This window comes from Lutra lutra, chromosome 11 (assembly GCF_902655055.1).
Source record: "Lutra lutra chromosome 11, mLutLut1.2, whole genome shotgun sequence".
NCBI classification, from domain to species: Eukaryota; Metazoa; Chordata; class Mammalia; order Carnivora; family Mustelidae; genus Lutra; species Lutra lutra.
In genome coordinates this window covers 107,483,568-107,499,816 of record NC_062288.1, presented here as the reverse complement: position 1 = coordinate 107,499,816, position 16,249 = coordinate 107,483,568, and the positions used below count along the sequence as shown (strand labels likewise).

Here is a 16,249-nt window from a genome sequence, read left to right as displayed (position 1 = left end):
CCTCCTGTGAGTTTGCTTCCTTCTGCTGGACCCTGGGCCACCAGCCTGTCCATCCACTGGTCCCCTTCCCCGTGAGCAGCGTCACCATCTGTCCTGCCATCCCCAGGCAGCCCCATCGCTGGGCTCTGCCACATGCCCAGTGGCTTTGCTGCCAGCAGAGTCTGCCTGCTGCTGGGCCGCTGAGGCCACTCCATCTGCCACCACGACCCTCTCCCTGGAGACCCCAGAGGCCTGCCCAGGCCCTTCTCTGCCGCAGTTCCCACCTCGTGCTCATTTCCTCCCCGCACAGTGAGGGCACGTCCCTGCTCCTGCTGAGACCACTCCCCCAGGTCCATTGCTGGTGGCAGGAAGTCCCCACGCACAGCCATCCTGGTCACTTGGCAGTGACAGTGCACAGGCGGTGTCAAGTACGGTTCTGAGGCTTTAGTGAGAAAGGTGCTGTCTGGCCGGGGCAGTGGTATAGGGGATGTGTCTCTGCCCCTGAATTTGTGACTCGTTCATGAGGGCCCCTGTTGTCACCTGGGCTTCCGCAGGACAGAACACGCGGAGCTATGTGTTAATGGTCCTGTGCTGTTCCCCCAACCTCTGGGCTCCCTCCCGATGCCTCCCCGGGCATCTGCTCCTCCTTTCCACGAGGCCAGGAGGCGTCCACAGAGGAGGGCCCAGTGCTTCACAGGCAGCACCGGCAGAGCCTGGAGTCACAGCGGCGCTCCGCACCGTGCCCAGCCAGGCCTCAACTCCGACTTCCGCGTCAGAAGCAGAGCGGAGGACTGAGGGAGGAAGGACTAGCGGAGCCCGCGGTGCCACTTTGGTGACCGGAGGATGGAGGGCCAGTCGCGCCGAAGGACTTGTTTCTCTGACCAAGAGTGGCCCGCGTGGCCCGGCTGGCTGCTGCTGTGTCCTTACCGCCCGGGCCTTCCGGCAAAGCTGCTTCGAGCCACAGACTCCCCTACTGGGAGCCCCCGGCATTCCCCGGTGCTTGGCAGCCGTCCTGTAGGCCCCTTTCCTGCAGCTGGGATGTGCTCCGGGACAACCTGAGCGCGTTCATGATTCGGGCCCTTCTCTGGGCTGCGTGGACCCTCGTGGACAGGAGGCTTGACCACACCTGTGGGCTTCCACAACCCCCACAGCCTCTGCGTCTCCTTCACGCCCTGAGCGCACTGCACCTGCTACTCAGGTGGTGGGAGAGGCAGCCGCACCCGTGCATGGCGGCGTGCTCCCCAAGTGCTGGGTGTCTCCCCTCATCCGTCCCTTTACACACCCAATGGCCAGCGAGCTCACTTACACCTGGGCACCGGGCCCATATGCCCAGGACCGTGGGTGCCCCGTGGTGTGCAGACGCCCCGGCTGGAGGACTGGCGGCCGGCACCCCAAGCAGCCCTGCACCCTGCGGTTCGCCGTGAGCATGCCCACCGGCACAGCCTGCTTCTGACTTCACGGCTTACATACAAACTTGGAAGCATTGTAGTTTCTCCTGAAAAATTATTCAGAACTTGTTTTTTATAAAAAGAAAAAATGGAAAGTATTTTGGGTTTAGGTCCTGGTATACTTGATTTTCAAGGGAAGAGGATGCAAATTTGTCCCCTTTGATCCAGAGACTAGAGATTACAGCTCATCTCCGAGGCCGGCAGGAACCCTCCAGCTGCTGCAGGTGCGGCCCGGAAGGCTCTGGACAGCGGAGCGCGCGCGCGAGCCTGCACCAGGCGTGTGCGTGTGCAGTGCACACACCTGCGGGACAGCGCCCAAGCCCACCGGGTCTTGTCTGAGGCGGAGCTGGGGCCGTGCGCGGTGGGCGTGGCTCTCCTTGGCCGGAGCACAGCCCCCACTCGGTGCCTCCTGACGGCAGAAGCCAGACCACCGGCTCGTGCAAACCGGAGGCTTTCCCTCTTGCACACTTGACACACCTTGTCTTTCTGCCTTGAAGAGAAGAGTGCACGGGAGCCCTGCTGTTTGCACACCCTGTGGGTAGAAACCGACGAAACGGGTTTGTGTGTTGGGCATCGCCATGGAGGCCGTGCGAGGGTGCGCACCCGCCGGGAGACCTGCTGGCCAAGGTGGACGGACTGTCCACACGGGCCGGCGGCCGGAACAGACCCAGGAGAGCTCGAAGCCAACCCCGTCAAGACCCTGGTTTTCTTAAATTTCAAGAACATCCTTTCAATGTAAAAGAAACTTTTTTTTTTTTTTAGATTTTATTTATGTGACAGAGACAGGGAGAGAGGGGACACAAGGAGGGGGAGCGGGAGCAGGGACGCAGACTCCCCGCTGAGCAAGAAGCCCGACGCGGGGCTCGGTCCCAGGACCCTGGGGTCATGGCCTGAGCCGAAAGCTGACGCTTGACGGACTGAACCAACCAGACACCCCGGCTCCAACAAAAGCTTTAATACTTTAATCATAGTAGTGTTCTCGAGGTGTTCATTGTTTCATGATTAATACTTTTTATCTAGGGGTTAAAAACCTCTCCAGGCTTAAAAATGTATTTAGCAGGTACGTAAACTTGGAAACCGATGTTCTTGAAATTTAAGGAGAGACTGAGAGCGATGGGAGTGCTGCCCTGGGTGGGCCCCCCGTGTGCGCTAGCCGACCCCCGGGGGCTGCGGGGAAGACCTCGGGGTGGGTGGGGGCAGCCGAGCCCGGGGGGCACCCCTTGCGCTGGGCCCCAGAGCACAGTCCCCTGAGCGCTCTGCTGTTGGAATAGCGACATTCTCAGGCGGGGACGCTGGGTAGCTCCCCCATATCTCACGCCCGTCAGGTCTTCCCACGGGCATCTTTCCGCACGTTCTGCTTCTTTGACGACTTACAGGCTCTCCCACTTGAGCACCGCACCGGGTCCGTCCACCTCCAGTTTCACACGTCACAAGACAGGATTTTTAAAGAGGGGATTCCACTTTAAACCCACGGAGGGAGCTTCCTGGAATCGGGGAGATTTAAATAAATCCCTTTATAGAGCAAGGAGGGACACACAAACCCACCCCACCCTCCCGGCCCACATGGGTCTGCTTTACAAATGCAGGTTCTGTGTCCTTCTCCACAAGGCCCCCTGCACTCCGGGGTGCTGAGCGCAGGGCAGTACCTTCTCCCACCGCCCTTCCCATGTGACCCCAGCGCACACGACAGACCACGGACTGAGTTCCGTGAACTTCTCTCTCTGCACTCACTGCAAGTAACTTCTCTTTTCTAAGACTTTTATTTGAGAGAGAGAGTGAGAGAGCGAGCATGGGCAGGGTGAGGTGCAGAGACAGAGGCAGGCTCCCCACGGAACAAGGAGGCCCACGTGGGACTCCATCCCAAAACCCCAGGATCGCTCCCCGAGCCAAAGACAATTAACTGACTGAGCCACCCGGGTGTCCCCGCAAAGAACTTACTGTCACAGTCCTGACAGGCAAGGGGACATTAGCCACCCGCATCCCACAACGGGCTTGACTCCGTACCCATCAGTTCCCCGAATTTTGTTCTGGATGTTTTTCAGTGTCGGTTTGACCTCCTCAAGTGTCCGACTGGCTCCAGGCGAAGTGGGGTTCTCGCTGGCTCTGCTGGTGGCTTAAACGCCTTGTCTAGGGACCACCTGATCGGCCTTCCTTCCTGCCCCTCCGTCTCCCCAGACAGTGGTCCAGAGGGGCATCAGCAAGTGATAAAACAAGAGGTTCCTTGCAGGGTTTTATCCAAGGATCCTGCCGGCTTGGGACAGCAGCCATCGTCCCTCGACCCGCAGACAGCCGCCCAGGAGGGAGGGCTGCATGTGTCCCCAGCCCGGGCCGTGGCCTCCAGCGGGGACGGCTTCCGTACGGTCCCAGCATACAGAGCAGCCCCTCGGAATAAAGAGCTGCTGGAAGAAGCAGCTTCAAGGACTCCGAGTGTGTGCCCCTAACGGCCTTAGAAAGAGAGGGTTGTCCTAAGTCCGGATCCCACGTGAAGCAGTGGCTTTCATTCCAGAAGGACTGGGGCTCCTCTCCGTGGCACCAGGCTCTGCCCCACGCCTGATGCTCCCGAATCTGGGCCTCGCGGTCATGGGAGGAAGTCGCCGTGGGCCCGGCTGGCCGCCAGCGTGGCCGGAACCGAGCAGGTTAATTCTCCGGAAGCTGCGAGCGCCTAGCGCGCTGTCAGGGCTGTGAGTCGTGGCCGCATCGTGTCGCTCGTGTCGGACTCTTGGCGCTCCGTGCCCGCTGAGACCTCACCCCAGCGCGGAGCCTCAGACTGGGGCAGGGCGGCGCCACGAGCTCCTGGCACCGGGCAGCAGGCGCGGGGAGCAGTCCCGCAGGCCCCTTCGCGGCCGCCCCGCCCACTGGAGAGCAGTGCCGCGCACGTGTGGAACGAATCCCTCTGCCCCTCGCTCCCTGTGCGCGGAGCCTTTGATCCCCTAAGGCTGGTGTCTTAAAGAAGCCCGTTTCTGTGCGCTTATCCCCCCAACTCGCACGGGGGCCCGGAGGGCCCGGCCTACCCTGCGAAGACGAGGCAGTGGATCCTCAGGCCGTGGCCACCGTAGGGTCACCACAGGCCGTGGCGTCCCTCCCCAACCGCTGGGCTCCTCTCTTCTCCATCTCCTCGTTTGGTGGCGGGCAAACTCCTCTTTGTTTCAGATGCTCAGACTCGGCTGTTCCCTTTATTTCTACTCACCGTTTCTGGTCCATTGAGCTTTATTTTTCTTACTTACAGATTCGTGAACACACAGTGTTGGTTTCTGGAGTAGGATTCAGAGGTTCGTCACTTACACGCCCAGTGCTCCCCGCCGCAAGGGCCTCCTTACTGCCCGCACCCGTGCCGCCCATCCCCAGCCCCCGGTGTGATCTCTGTCTTCAGGAGTCTCTTACGGTCCTGTTCCCGCTCTTCCTATCTTCCCCCCTGCCCCTACGTTCATCTGTTTTTGACAAACATTGTTAAAATGTCTACACTACCCAAACCATCTACACGTTTCATGTAATCCCTATCAAAACACCACCAGCATCGTTCACAGAACTAGACAAATCCTTAAATGTGTACAGAACCACAACAGACTCCAAACACCCAAAGCAACCTTGAAAAAGAAAACCAGGGGCGCCTGGGGGCTCAGTCAGTTAAGCATCTGCCTTGGGCTCAGGTCCTGGGATCAAGCCCGGCATTGAGCTCCCTTCTCAGCGGGAAGCCTGCGTCTCCCTCTGCCCCTCCCCCTGCTTGTGCTCTCTCTCTGTCCAATAAATGAAATATTTTCCAAAAACGAAGAAAAGAAAGACCAAAGCCGGCGGCATCACAATCCCGGACTTTGAGCTCTTGTTACAAAGCTGGGATCGTCGATCCAGTCTGGTACCAGCACAAAAACAGACACACAGATCCACAGGACAGAACAGAGGATCATGGGTTTCCTTAAAACAAATCGCATTTATTGTGGCCTCGTCACACCCAGGGGGACGCACGTCCAGAACTCGACCCCTGTCTTTTCCTTGGATGAGTTTTCTCCGAGGACCCCAGCTGCCGAGCTCCCCAGGGGACCGTCTGGCTATGCCAATAGGGGGATTTCTTCTTGCTGTGAAGGCCCCGGTGTAACGCTTGGAGAAACTCGGGGTGTCCCCGTTCCTGCTAGGACAGTGCCCCGTGTCTGGAAGGACTGCTAGCCTAGTTCCCAGAAGGCCAGCACTTTCGCTGCAGGCCTCAGCGTGCTGAGTGCCGTCCCCCATCGTGTCTGCTCAAGGACCGGCTGGGAGAGGGAGGGCGCGGGGGCGGCGGCCACAGTGCCCCCCTCACCCCCTCTCTGCCCGGCTCAACCCACTGTGCTTGGGAAACATCACGGGCCGCTCAGGTTCCAGCCAAATAAGCCCCAGAACTTGAAAAATTCCTTTGAAACGTCCAAGTTCGTGGTCCTGGTTCTGTGCCCAAGAGGAGCAACAGGCTCACGTAGGTTGTGCAGACAGAGACGGCCCGTTGGGGCCTCTCGCCCCTCTGCCTGGTGCAGGCTGACAACGACCGCGGCCACGGGCTGTGTGACTGGGGACAGGCTGTTTCACTGGGACGAGCCTCGGTCTCCCCCGCGGGGTGGGGTGGCAGCTCCACTCCCCTGTGCTCTGGTGACGAGCCGAGGTGACGCTTGGAACACGGCACCCGTGTGGCACGTGGGTCCTTCCACATTGGAGGCGACCACGCCCTCCCAGTTCCCACATTTTGCATCTGCGTGTTGGCGGACGTGTCGTGGCGCCTTAAACTGTGAGAAGCTTGTGGGCTTGGACCCTGCGCCGTTCCTTGTCTACTAAGACACAGAAACAAGAACTCACGTGGAATTAATGACAAGGTCAAAGTTTCAAACCCAAATGGTATTTCTGTGAAGCCGGGGTCACCTGCCGTGAGCCCGACGCTGCCTGTGGGGAGGGTCTCTCAGTAAAACTGCCGTGGACACACACAAGGGCATCTCCGCCTTATCTTACTGTCTGAGACCCTCACCAGGAGCTCTACCTTTCGATATAAGACGGAAAGGATTTATTAGTCTAATTTCTCATTACGTGGAATTTTTTAAAAACCTACACAATTGAAATTAAAGCGTATATGCTTCTATTTCTGAAACGTTCTGTTAATGCCATACACACACACACACACACACACACACACACATACACACACGAGGCATCAGGTTGTCGTCTCTGACCGCGATGACTGTGGGAAGGACCTAGCAGGCGTTTGACAGCTGAGTCCCAGCCCGCGGTCCCACGTGAACCCGCAGAAACCAGCGCGCCGCGTCTTTCCGGATGAACGCGGCCGTGGCAGCTGCCCGCCTGGCCCGTGCGCGGCGAGTGTAACGGGGCCCGAGCCGGAAGGGAGCCTGGTGCGGGTGAGGGACGGCGGGCGCGGGCGCCAAGTCTGAGCCGACCTGTGTGTGTCGTTGCAGGCGCCAAGGAGATCGACATCGCCGCGACCCTAGAGCACCTGAGGGACCAGAGACCAGGCATGGTCCAGACGAAGGTACTGTCGGCCAGTCCTCGGGGACGGGGGAGGGGGGAGGGGGGTGTCTTTCTGCAGGTGTTTCCAAGCAAGGAGAGAGGAGAAGGGGACCGAGCGTTGCCCACACAGTTCCCAGGCGGGACTCAGAGGCCCCTCCCCGGAGGCTGGCCTGCGGTTCCAGCGGCCACCCCGCATTTCAACGTAAAGACACGGTGGGATCTCCAGGCTTTGGAGCCCTCCCCCACCAGATTCGGGGACGGGGGAGAGCATCACATTTTTATAACAAGAACTGTGTGACGGGGACGCCTGGGGGGCCCAGGCAGTTGAGCATCTGACCCCCAGTTTCCACTCAGGTCATGACCTCAGGGTCCTGGGATCGCGCCCTGTTGGGCTCCACGCTCAGTGGGGGTCTTCTTGGGATTCTCCCTCTCCCTCTGCCCGTCCCTGCTGTCTGCTCTCTCTCATTCTCTAAAATAAATCTTAAGAAAGAGGTCGGTGATAACCCCAGCACCCTTGCAGGGGAATGTTCTAGATTCACCAAACATCCTCCCAGACTCTCCTGTTTCCGGCCTTCAGAACCACAGCTCTGCTGCGTGGCCATCGAGCGGCCCCAGGCTGGACGCAGGCCCCCGGCCACCTCACAATACCGGATTTGCCTACTGAAACGGCCACACTCGCAACGAGAGTGAGCGTAAGCTGCCTGGCTAGCGTTGGGTTAAGCAGAGCTAGAAATGGGATGATTGAGCGTTCGGAGTTATCTGGGTCCGAGGGGCACGGACACTCCCGCGTGTCAGCTCCGTAACGGTCCCGAGGTCATGAAAAACAGAATGTTGCCCTTCTCGGGGTGGTCCCGACCCCGATGCCGCCAGCACCTGCACGGAGGCCACGGGCACCGAAGGACGCCCTCTCGGAAGGACTTCCTGACGCCCACGAGGACCGCAGTCGTAAAAAGCACTCGTGTGAAGTGGGTCTGCCCTGAGCACCCTGCTCTTCGCCCTATCCCACTAGGGGCCACGCACGGGCTGTCCTGACCATCACAGTTGATTCGAGTGAAAGGATTTCATCCGTCATGACACACTTTGTTTTCATGGGGCTTTTCTTTAATTTGAAATTTTGAAGTTATTCTAGACCTGCAAAACACTTCCAGAAACGATCCGGATCCTTCTCCTGTGCCCTCACTAGGGTCCCGCTACTAGCGACTTAGGCAACCCGAGGTGACCGTGGCCAGGAACCAGCGCCAGTCTGAGCCCTTTACTCAGGTGCAGACCTTGTCCCAGCTCCTCCGTGTCCCCGGTGACCTTTCCCTGGAGCAGGACCCCCCATTGCACTCCGTCATCCCACCTCCCACATCTCCTCTAGTGGGACAGCTCAGTGGCCAGAGAGGTCCTCCAAAGGGAACTGGCAGGTGTGACTCGGTCTGTCTGCCCTCCCTGTGACAGGTTCCGCTGTGCCCCTCAGGCAGGACCATCTCAGAAGGAGGTGAGCTTCGGCCACTCGACTCGGGGTGTCCAGCAGGCTACTCTCCTTGTTAATGAGCAGTGTCCTCGGGGAGAGCCTTGGCATGGTTCATGTGTCTCTGTTGCCGTGCTCTATCACACTGTCAGCAGTGACAAGTACCTGCAAGTTTGTGCCTGGGGAAGGTCCGTCCCACGAGCCTACCCTTGCCACTTGGCAGTGGCCTCGTAAGGGCCAGCTCGGCAGGGTCAGTGCACTGTCCCTGGACGGTCTGGCCCCACCAGGCCACCAGCATCCACGGAGGAGGCTGGGTGGGGTGGCGGGGGTGCTGAGAACCGGGGCCTGGTGAGCAAGGACACTTCATAACCGGGAACAAGAAATGAATTCCCTCTCGCCTGAATCTCGTGCCGCATGGATAACCTGCAGGAAATCATCAGTTCGAGGCCCCCCTTGCTCTCTGCACCTGGGTACCCCCCAGGCAGGCTTCCTCCACCCCAGACGGCTCAAGGACGCCCAAAACGCAGACTCCAGAGTGGATCTGGGCGAAACCGTGGGGACGGTGCCCAACACACCCCAAAACCCATCGGCCCTCTTGTCTGCGTCCTGTTTGCCAGAATGGACCTCGTGGCACGAGGTCCTGAGGCCCAGGGGGTGGCCCCAGGCCTTGTGGGAAAGGGAGATGAAGCAGGCAGCAGAGAATCGGCCTCACGTAGCTTCCCCGCAGGACCCGACCCTCTTCCTTCGGGTCAGCGTTCAGGAGTTGTCTCGAAGTGTGTCCATGAGTGCAGTTCCCGGAATCTCAAGGCATAAAGCAATAGGCACACCCAGACCCCCGTCCGCCTTAACTCACGACGGCTTCGCCCAGCCCTACTCCACGAGACGGGCGTCCCCCAAGTTCAATTTAACAAAAGGGAAATTTCTGTGGGAAAAAATAGTGTCATGTAATGTGAATACACTTCTGTCGAAGCCAAGAGAAGGTCGCCTGTGGGCGGTTCACGCAAACACATGTGGTCGGACTGTGCCACGGGAGCCGAAGACACGAACAGGGGCTGGCGGGCACCTCGCCACCAGGAGTGGACACCCGGTGTCACCCAGCGGTGACGGTGACCGGACACCCAGCCCCAGCGCACAGCCTGACCACACAACTCTATCTTCACGTTCAAAAAACCCGAAAGCCGCTTCTCTACCAGGAAGCAAAGCCTCTGTCCAGCAAGGCCCAGACGCAGGCCGCGTGTCTCCCCGGGGCGGGAACTGGCCATGGAGCTGGCGTCGGCCGCGGGCACGTCCTGTGCAGCGGGGTCACAGCCCGTGAGACCCGAGCCGAAGGAGAGGCCACCCGAGCCCCTCACTGCACATTTGTCAGGAGTGTGCTAGGACGCGCATTCCTAGGAATGGAGATGCAATCGCGGACACAGTGAAAACAGCACAGTCACGGGGTGAGCAATGTCTCGTCTTCTACGCCTGCTGTGGGACAGACCCTCTCCTCTGTGCCCTCATCTCATGAAGGTGCCTCCTTAACTGAAGGCCTGAATGCTCTCTAACGATACTTTCTCTTCGACATTCACTTTCAAAAAGAAAAGCCGACTGACCCGGTGTCCCCAGGACGGACTGATGTCGCTTGGCCCCAGGTGGGTGTGCACGGGGTACACATGGGCTGCCCACACCTCCTGTCTGCCCCTCTCTGGCCCATCTCTGCATTCGGGTTTCACCCAGTCTGTGATCTGCTCCACAAGCCTGTCCCCTACCTTGCTCAGGGCCGGGAGCAACAAGGACTAATTGAATTAAGTGTAATCCAGCTCACAGCCCCAGGCCTCCCGACCCACGTCCTGCTCTGTGAGAACCTGGAGATGGTTCCCCTAAGGTGCTGTGTCTCTATCCCCCCCACACACATGCATGTGTGCATACCTGTGTGTGTACATGTGACCATGTACATGCACGCGTGTGCACACCTATGAACACGCATGTGTGCACTTGTGCATGTGTACATGCCTTGCTGTACGTGTATAACCATGCACAGATGTCCATGTGTGAGTGCCTGTGAACACACACGTGTACATGTATGTGCACACTATCTGTGTGCACACATGTGGCCGTGCACGTGCACATGCATGCACATGTGCATACCTATGTATGCACCGTGTGAATGTGCATGTGTACACCCGTGAATGTGTGCACACCTACATGTGTGCATGCATATAAACACACGTGTGTGCACAGTTAGCACACCTGTGTGCACTCATGTATACAGGTAGCACACATTCGTACCAGTGTGTACACATGCACACACGCACCCTCATGCACACACAGGAACACATACACTCTCGTGTGTGTACACTCACACATGCACGTGTGCACACGGACGTGCGCGTGCACACACGTGCATGCACCCGGTCCCTTGTCTGCTCTGACATCAGACGGCAAGGTTGCAGCCAGGGCTGGGCTGTGAGGAACAGCTGAGCTGAGGGCCAGAGCGCGTTCCGTCCCGCCCCCACCTGAGGGAGACGCGGGAAAGCACTGCCCAGGAGGGGAGGGGCCGTCGGCGCTGCATGCCAGTGGCAGCCCCGGGACAGGCGTTCGCTGTGACCCCCTTCAAAATCAGTAATGAGGACAGTACTATGGCAATGTTGTGGGTCCCCCGAGCCCTTTGTGTGAGCCACAGGGATCGCAAACACGCATCTGAGTGTGACTATAAATGCCCACACGCACACGCAGCCGCCCTGAACGCCTCCGCCGACCCTTGCAGTCACCACAGCACAAGTGCGTCACAGGCTGGGTCTGCCCAGCTTGTCGGCTCCCGGGCTTCGGAGAGGCTGACGCAGGCCTCTCAGCAGAGGTGACGCCGTTGAGATGCGGGTGTGCACTCCGTGTGCACCGGTGGACGGAGACCAGAGCACGCGGCGGCAGGGCCACTCGCGGCTGCTTCTCCAGGAAGGTGCAGGCTGGACACGGGGCTTGTCCTCGCTGACTGGCCCCGAGGTGCAGCGCACAGCACGCCTCTGCCAAGGGCCCCTCGTCCCAGGAAGCCCCCCTCTCCTGCTACCGGTGTGCCCAGAGCTACTCCCGTGGTGGGACCCAGGGCCGTGCCACCCCCCACCGTGTCCCATAGGCCCTCCCGCTCCCGGGGCCACCCGAACCACCCAGTAAGGATCTAAGCCTGTAGACGCATCACACGTGCTACAAACATGGACTGTCTGATGAGGGCAATCGAGGCACAGGGTCACATATGCCGTCTGCTTTTGTCACGGACCCTGTAGCACATGTTACCCCGACCGGGTCCTCCTGACGGCCACGGAGGCTTCCCAGTGTGTGAACTTGCCGCCTTCCCCGACAACGCTATGTCCCGGGATGGGTTTTCAGGGTGTCAGAAGCCGTTGCAGGCACGAGATCCCGGACGTGAGTGTTCCAGAGTCTCCGTTCGTCTTTGCACATTTCCAGTCATCACGAAACCCTGCTCTCCCCTTCGTCAAGCCGGCGACTAGGGAAGAAATGGTCTGGTGTGACTGTTCGTGCGTCCTAAACTGGGTCCTCCCGAAGACGTGTCCCCCTGAACAGGCTGTTACCCGGAGAGACAGTGACAGCAGACAGCTTCCTGTCCCCAGTGACGGCCAGAGGCCACTCCCCTGGGATCTTCGAGCGTGAGGAGGGACGCCGGGAGCATGGGGCCTCCTGACGCCACTGCTGCACCGCGGCAAACTCGACGGGGCACCCCTGTGACGGCAGCGTCCAGAATGTGCGTCAGGAGGCTGCGTGCCCACTAGCAAGGTCGCCGTGCGGGTCCACGCGGGTCAGTCCTTCAGCGCCAGCGCAAAGAGAACACCTGGCGACAGTCTTTGGTCCCACAGTGAGCGCTGAAGTATCCCACCGTTCTGTCGTTCCTGCCGCTTACCCGGCACTCAGAGTCAGTATTAACCATGATTTCCGGATCTGCGGCTGCCTCCCCCTCGAGTTCTCACGCACTGAAACCATCCATAGGGCTTTCCTTCACCAGAAGCTCTCCGGAGGCAATCGTGTGTGCCACTTATTTTCCCTGTGACCTCCGGGATGACTGCGAGTTTCCCGTGCAGCGGCGGGCGCGTCGTGTGACACGTGCAGGGGGGTGGCCTGTGAGCCACGTGGAAGGGTGGGCTTTGCTTCTGACTGCCGAGAACACTTCCAGAGAACAGCCCTGACACCGCCCTCGCTTCCACCTCCTGGTCTTGGCAGGTTTGCGTTGAGACGGCGTGCCCCCTCCAGCGTGTGCCTGTGACCGGGAGCACACGTGTGCACACACACATCTACAACTGGACATGCTGTGGTGAGGTGGGGCTTCCCGGCAGGTGCAGAGGGTGGGGCCCGGCTGGACGCTAGGTCAATGGCCATGACAGCGATGACACTACCCTCTGCCTTTCCGAGGGGAGGCCGTTTGGCTGGCCCCGCGGCAGCTGGCATGGGGTCTGGAGCTCGGAGCGGCCAGGGTCTGCGTCTGCCCTGGGCCTCAAGGGCTGGGCACTCTGCCGTCCCTGTGCAATCAGAAGGGACCAGGCGGGGGCCCCTCCGTGACAGAAGATGAGCAAGAAACCCTAGTCACCATGAACACGGGATCTCGTTGTACAAACCGTCCGTCCTCTCCTTTCTAGGGACATAGGGGGCCTTTCTTTCCTTTCGTGAACCGTTTCTTCTGCAGAACACCACAGCCGAGCTGGAGGCTGGAGTCGAGAGGAACACGGTCCCACTCACTCTCCCTCCCTTTCTCGTCCCTCCAGGAGCAGTTTGAGTTTGCGCTGACGGCCGTGGCGGAGGAGGTGAACGCCATCCTCAGGGCCCTCCCACAGTGACCACCGAGGCTGGGAGCGGCCCGCACCCGTGACCGTCGCTGCGAATCGCGATGCAACTTAGCTGTGCGCCTCCAGTGTCCCTGCCTCGTCAGCACGGCCCCCGGTTACAATGTGCATTCGTGTTCACCCAGATCATGCTAAGGGGAGATTTGTGGGATCATCCAATCACAGGGACAGTCACCGTATCTGTTTTCACTTCCGTAAAGCACACCTTCACGTTCTTATCCGCAAACAGTGTCGCAGCAGTGACGCAGGTCTCCCCGGAGAGAGCTGGATCCTGGGCTGTAGCTTGGGGGCATGGGCCAGCTGGGCGGGGAGAGGACGCAGGGAAAGCCAGCGGCATGGGAAGTCCGTGAAGACCGCCGAGCGCGGGAAAGACACTTGGCGTTTGTCTGGGAGGGGCGGATCGGCGGGAGGGGCCCGGCTCCTGTTACCCTCACCGTCTGTAGCTTCGGGGAAACAAGAGGAACACGGTCCCTGCCTCTCTCCTCTGCTCCCATGCGGGCGACACCACCCCCACGCTGTTGACAGCCCAACTCTGCCCTCCGCCCCCCAAAGAAGGGCTGGGTCTCTGGGCACACAAGCCCAGGCCAGCCGCCCCGGGGAGGCCTCCCATCGCCCACCAGTCTCGAGCCGCATTTTTAACTTTAAAGTCCAGACTGCACGTTGCCAAAGCCGCTCCCGCTAATCCACTCTCCTTGGGGACGACCGGGACTGGGGGACCGGCCTGGCAGGTAAGGAGCTCCGGGGTCCCTGGGTAGCCCACTGGCCCCCGCAGGCACCTGTGCTCCCCTCTCGGGGGATGTCCTGGCCCTGCCGGCGTCGAGAGCAGCCCCTGGGCTCCCCGTTTGCAGAAGGAGATGCAGGGTGACGGGCGTTGCTGGCTTTACTGGGTGTGAGATCCCCGCAGCAGGAGAAGAGTGGAAACGGCAGCATTTTCTGGGCCTCCCCCAGGTCACCTGGGTCAAACACGGGTGTGACTTGAGTGTCTCGAGGGGATTTGAATTTGCTACCGCCCCCCCACCCCGAGAGAGAGGAACTCGTGTCGCTGGAACCACAGCTTCTAAGAAGACAGACAGGCTGCAGCTTTCGTGATAGGACTCGGTGTGGGGAGACCCGCGGTAGCCTTCCTTGCCTGCTGACCCCACACATTCTTCCCGCCCTGAACAGAGTCTGCCTCCCAGGACCCAGCAGCGTCCGCGGCCTGTGCTGGGGAGGAAGAGGCCAGAACACTGTCTGCGTCTTTAAGCGACACTCTCATGCCATCTGCTCTCATAGATCCATGATTTTTTGCGAGTTGTTTCTCCCTATCTGGAATCAAAATAATGAATAGAAACAAATTTATCTGAATATAGGAAGCATATACCTACTTGTAATTTCTAACTTCTGATGTTTCGAAAAATCCTCCAGTGTGAGATATATGACTATATTTAGTTGTGTCAGATTAAACTTTTGATTTCACATTCAAATGGTCTTTATTTGGGGAGGACAGAACAACTTTCCCTGCCTGTCCTTTGCTCCTAGAGGTCGGGGAGCAGGTGGGAGCCTTTCCGAGAGGTCTGCCTTAGCAGGGTCAGCCGTGTGCCAAGGCTAGAGCATCCCAGAGACAGGACCAGGATCTCCGTGACCAGCCGGGGCCGTGCTCCGTGCAGTGTCCCCACACTCCCTTCCCGTGCCCATCTGCACGCTGTGAGCTCAGGGGCAGTGGCCGGTGACCCTTCCTTCCTGGGCCTCAGGGTCCCACCCCTCCTGGCAAACAGCCCATCCACGCACATCCAAGTGGCCACCCCGAAAAGACACACGCTCACTCGGGAGTCTCACCTGACAAGGGACGGGCGGCACGGGGTAGGGCGCTGTGGCTGGTCCTGTACCGCCTCAGGGACCACAGCGGCACGGGTGGCGTGTGGAGTCAGCTGTCATGGAATCAGGTCTCATCGGCTTGAGGGCCTGAGTGTCCCCCCATGCACCGGTATGCACTTCTCGGGAGATCAGCCCGCCCGGTCTCGCTGGGCGGACACCAGTCACATCTGTCTCTCAGAGCCCCCATCCAGAGTTGGCCTCATGGTCAAACCCTGCCCGGGCTTCGGTGGACTGTGCCGCCACTGCCGTGAGTCACTGACACTGCGGTCACTGGTCCCGCACACGCTGTGCTCATCACACAAGGGAGGCCTCTCATGATGAGCCCACGTCCGAATGCACCCCTGGCCGGCCCCGGGGCCTTGGTTATCCCCAAGGAAAGGTCCCCTCCCGCCGTGAATACAGGAACGCGGGACAAGATGTGCTGGAAACACGTGGTGCATGCCGGCTCTGAGGAAAGGACAAGAAGGAACCCACCATCCGCGTGGGCGAGTGTGGACGCCAAGCCGCAGGAGGGCTGGGGCCAGCTCTGAGCCCCGGCTCTGACCCCACTCAGGTGGCCCCAGGAGGCGCTGTGCTGGAGGGTGGCCAGAGCCGGCTCTCCGCAACCGTGCACACGCAGAGACGTGCTGAGCCTATCCTAGGATGCACACTCGGCCAGTCCACGGTCGTGACACAGCCAGTCCTCCTAGTCATCCAGGCCACGGAGCCGAGGGCTCCCCACGCCTGCCTTCCGCGTTCACCAGCATCAGTAATCTCCTCCACGCCCCTGCTGACTCCCCAGATGCAACACCCCCACGAGGAGTGACTTTGACGAGGGGCGGGCGGTGAGTGACCAGGACGGGACCGGGAAGAACGCAACTGCTGGGTGGGAACAGGGACTCAAAGGAACTAGCAAGTGCCGCCTTTGTGTTGACAGAAAGTTTCTGTTCGTACAGGGCACTTTCTATTAGCGACTGTATCTGACAACCAGCTCACAAAATCCACGCCGTCCCACACTGTCCGCGACACATCTCCGCCCGGAACGGGGCCACCACGGCCGGAGTCCGGAGACCGGCCAGCCGGCCCCGCGGTCCTGCTGGAGAAGAACGGCGTCAGGAGGGGGGGGGGGGCCCAGCCCACCCTCCCACGTGGCACAGGAAACACGAACCAAACGAGCAGGTTCAAAGGTGACGTGAGCCCGGTGGACCCTCGGCCGCTGAGCCTCAGTGAAGGCAAAACCA

General features: G+C 60.0%; 1 protein-coding gene across 1 annotated transcript in view; it reads left to right on the top strand.

The window, feature by feature from the left end:
- Positions 1 to 14,948, top strand: part of PTPRN2 (protein tyrosine phosphatase receptor type N2) — a 730,665-nt gene extending 715,717 nt beyond the window's left edge. Inside the window, 2 exon segments of the mRNA XM_047695171.1 lie at positions 6,848 to 6,921; positions 13,098 to 14,948. Coding sequence (XP_047551127.1) covers positions 6,848 to 6,921; positions 13,098 to 13,169 — 146 coding nt within the window. The 3' untranslated portion in view covers positions 13,170 to 14,948.
- The last annotated feature ends 1,301 nt before the right edge of the window (positions 14,949 to 16,249 follow it).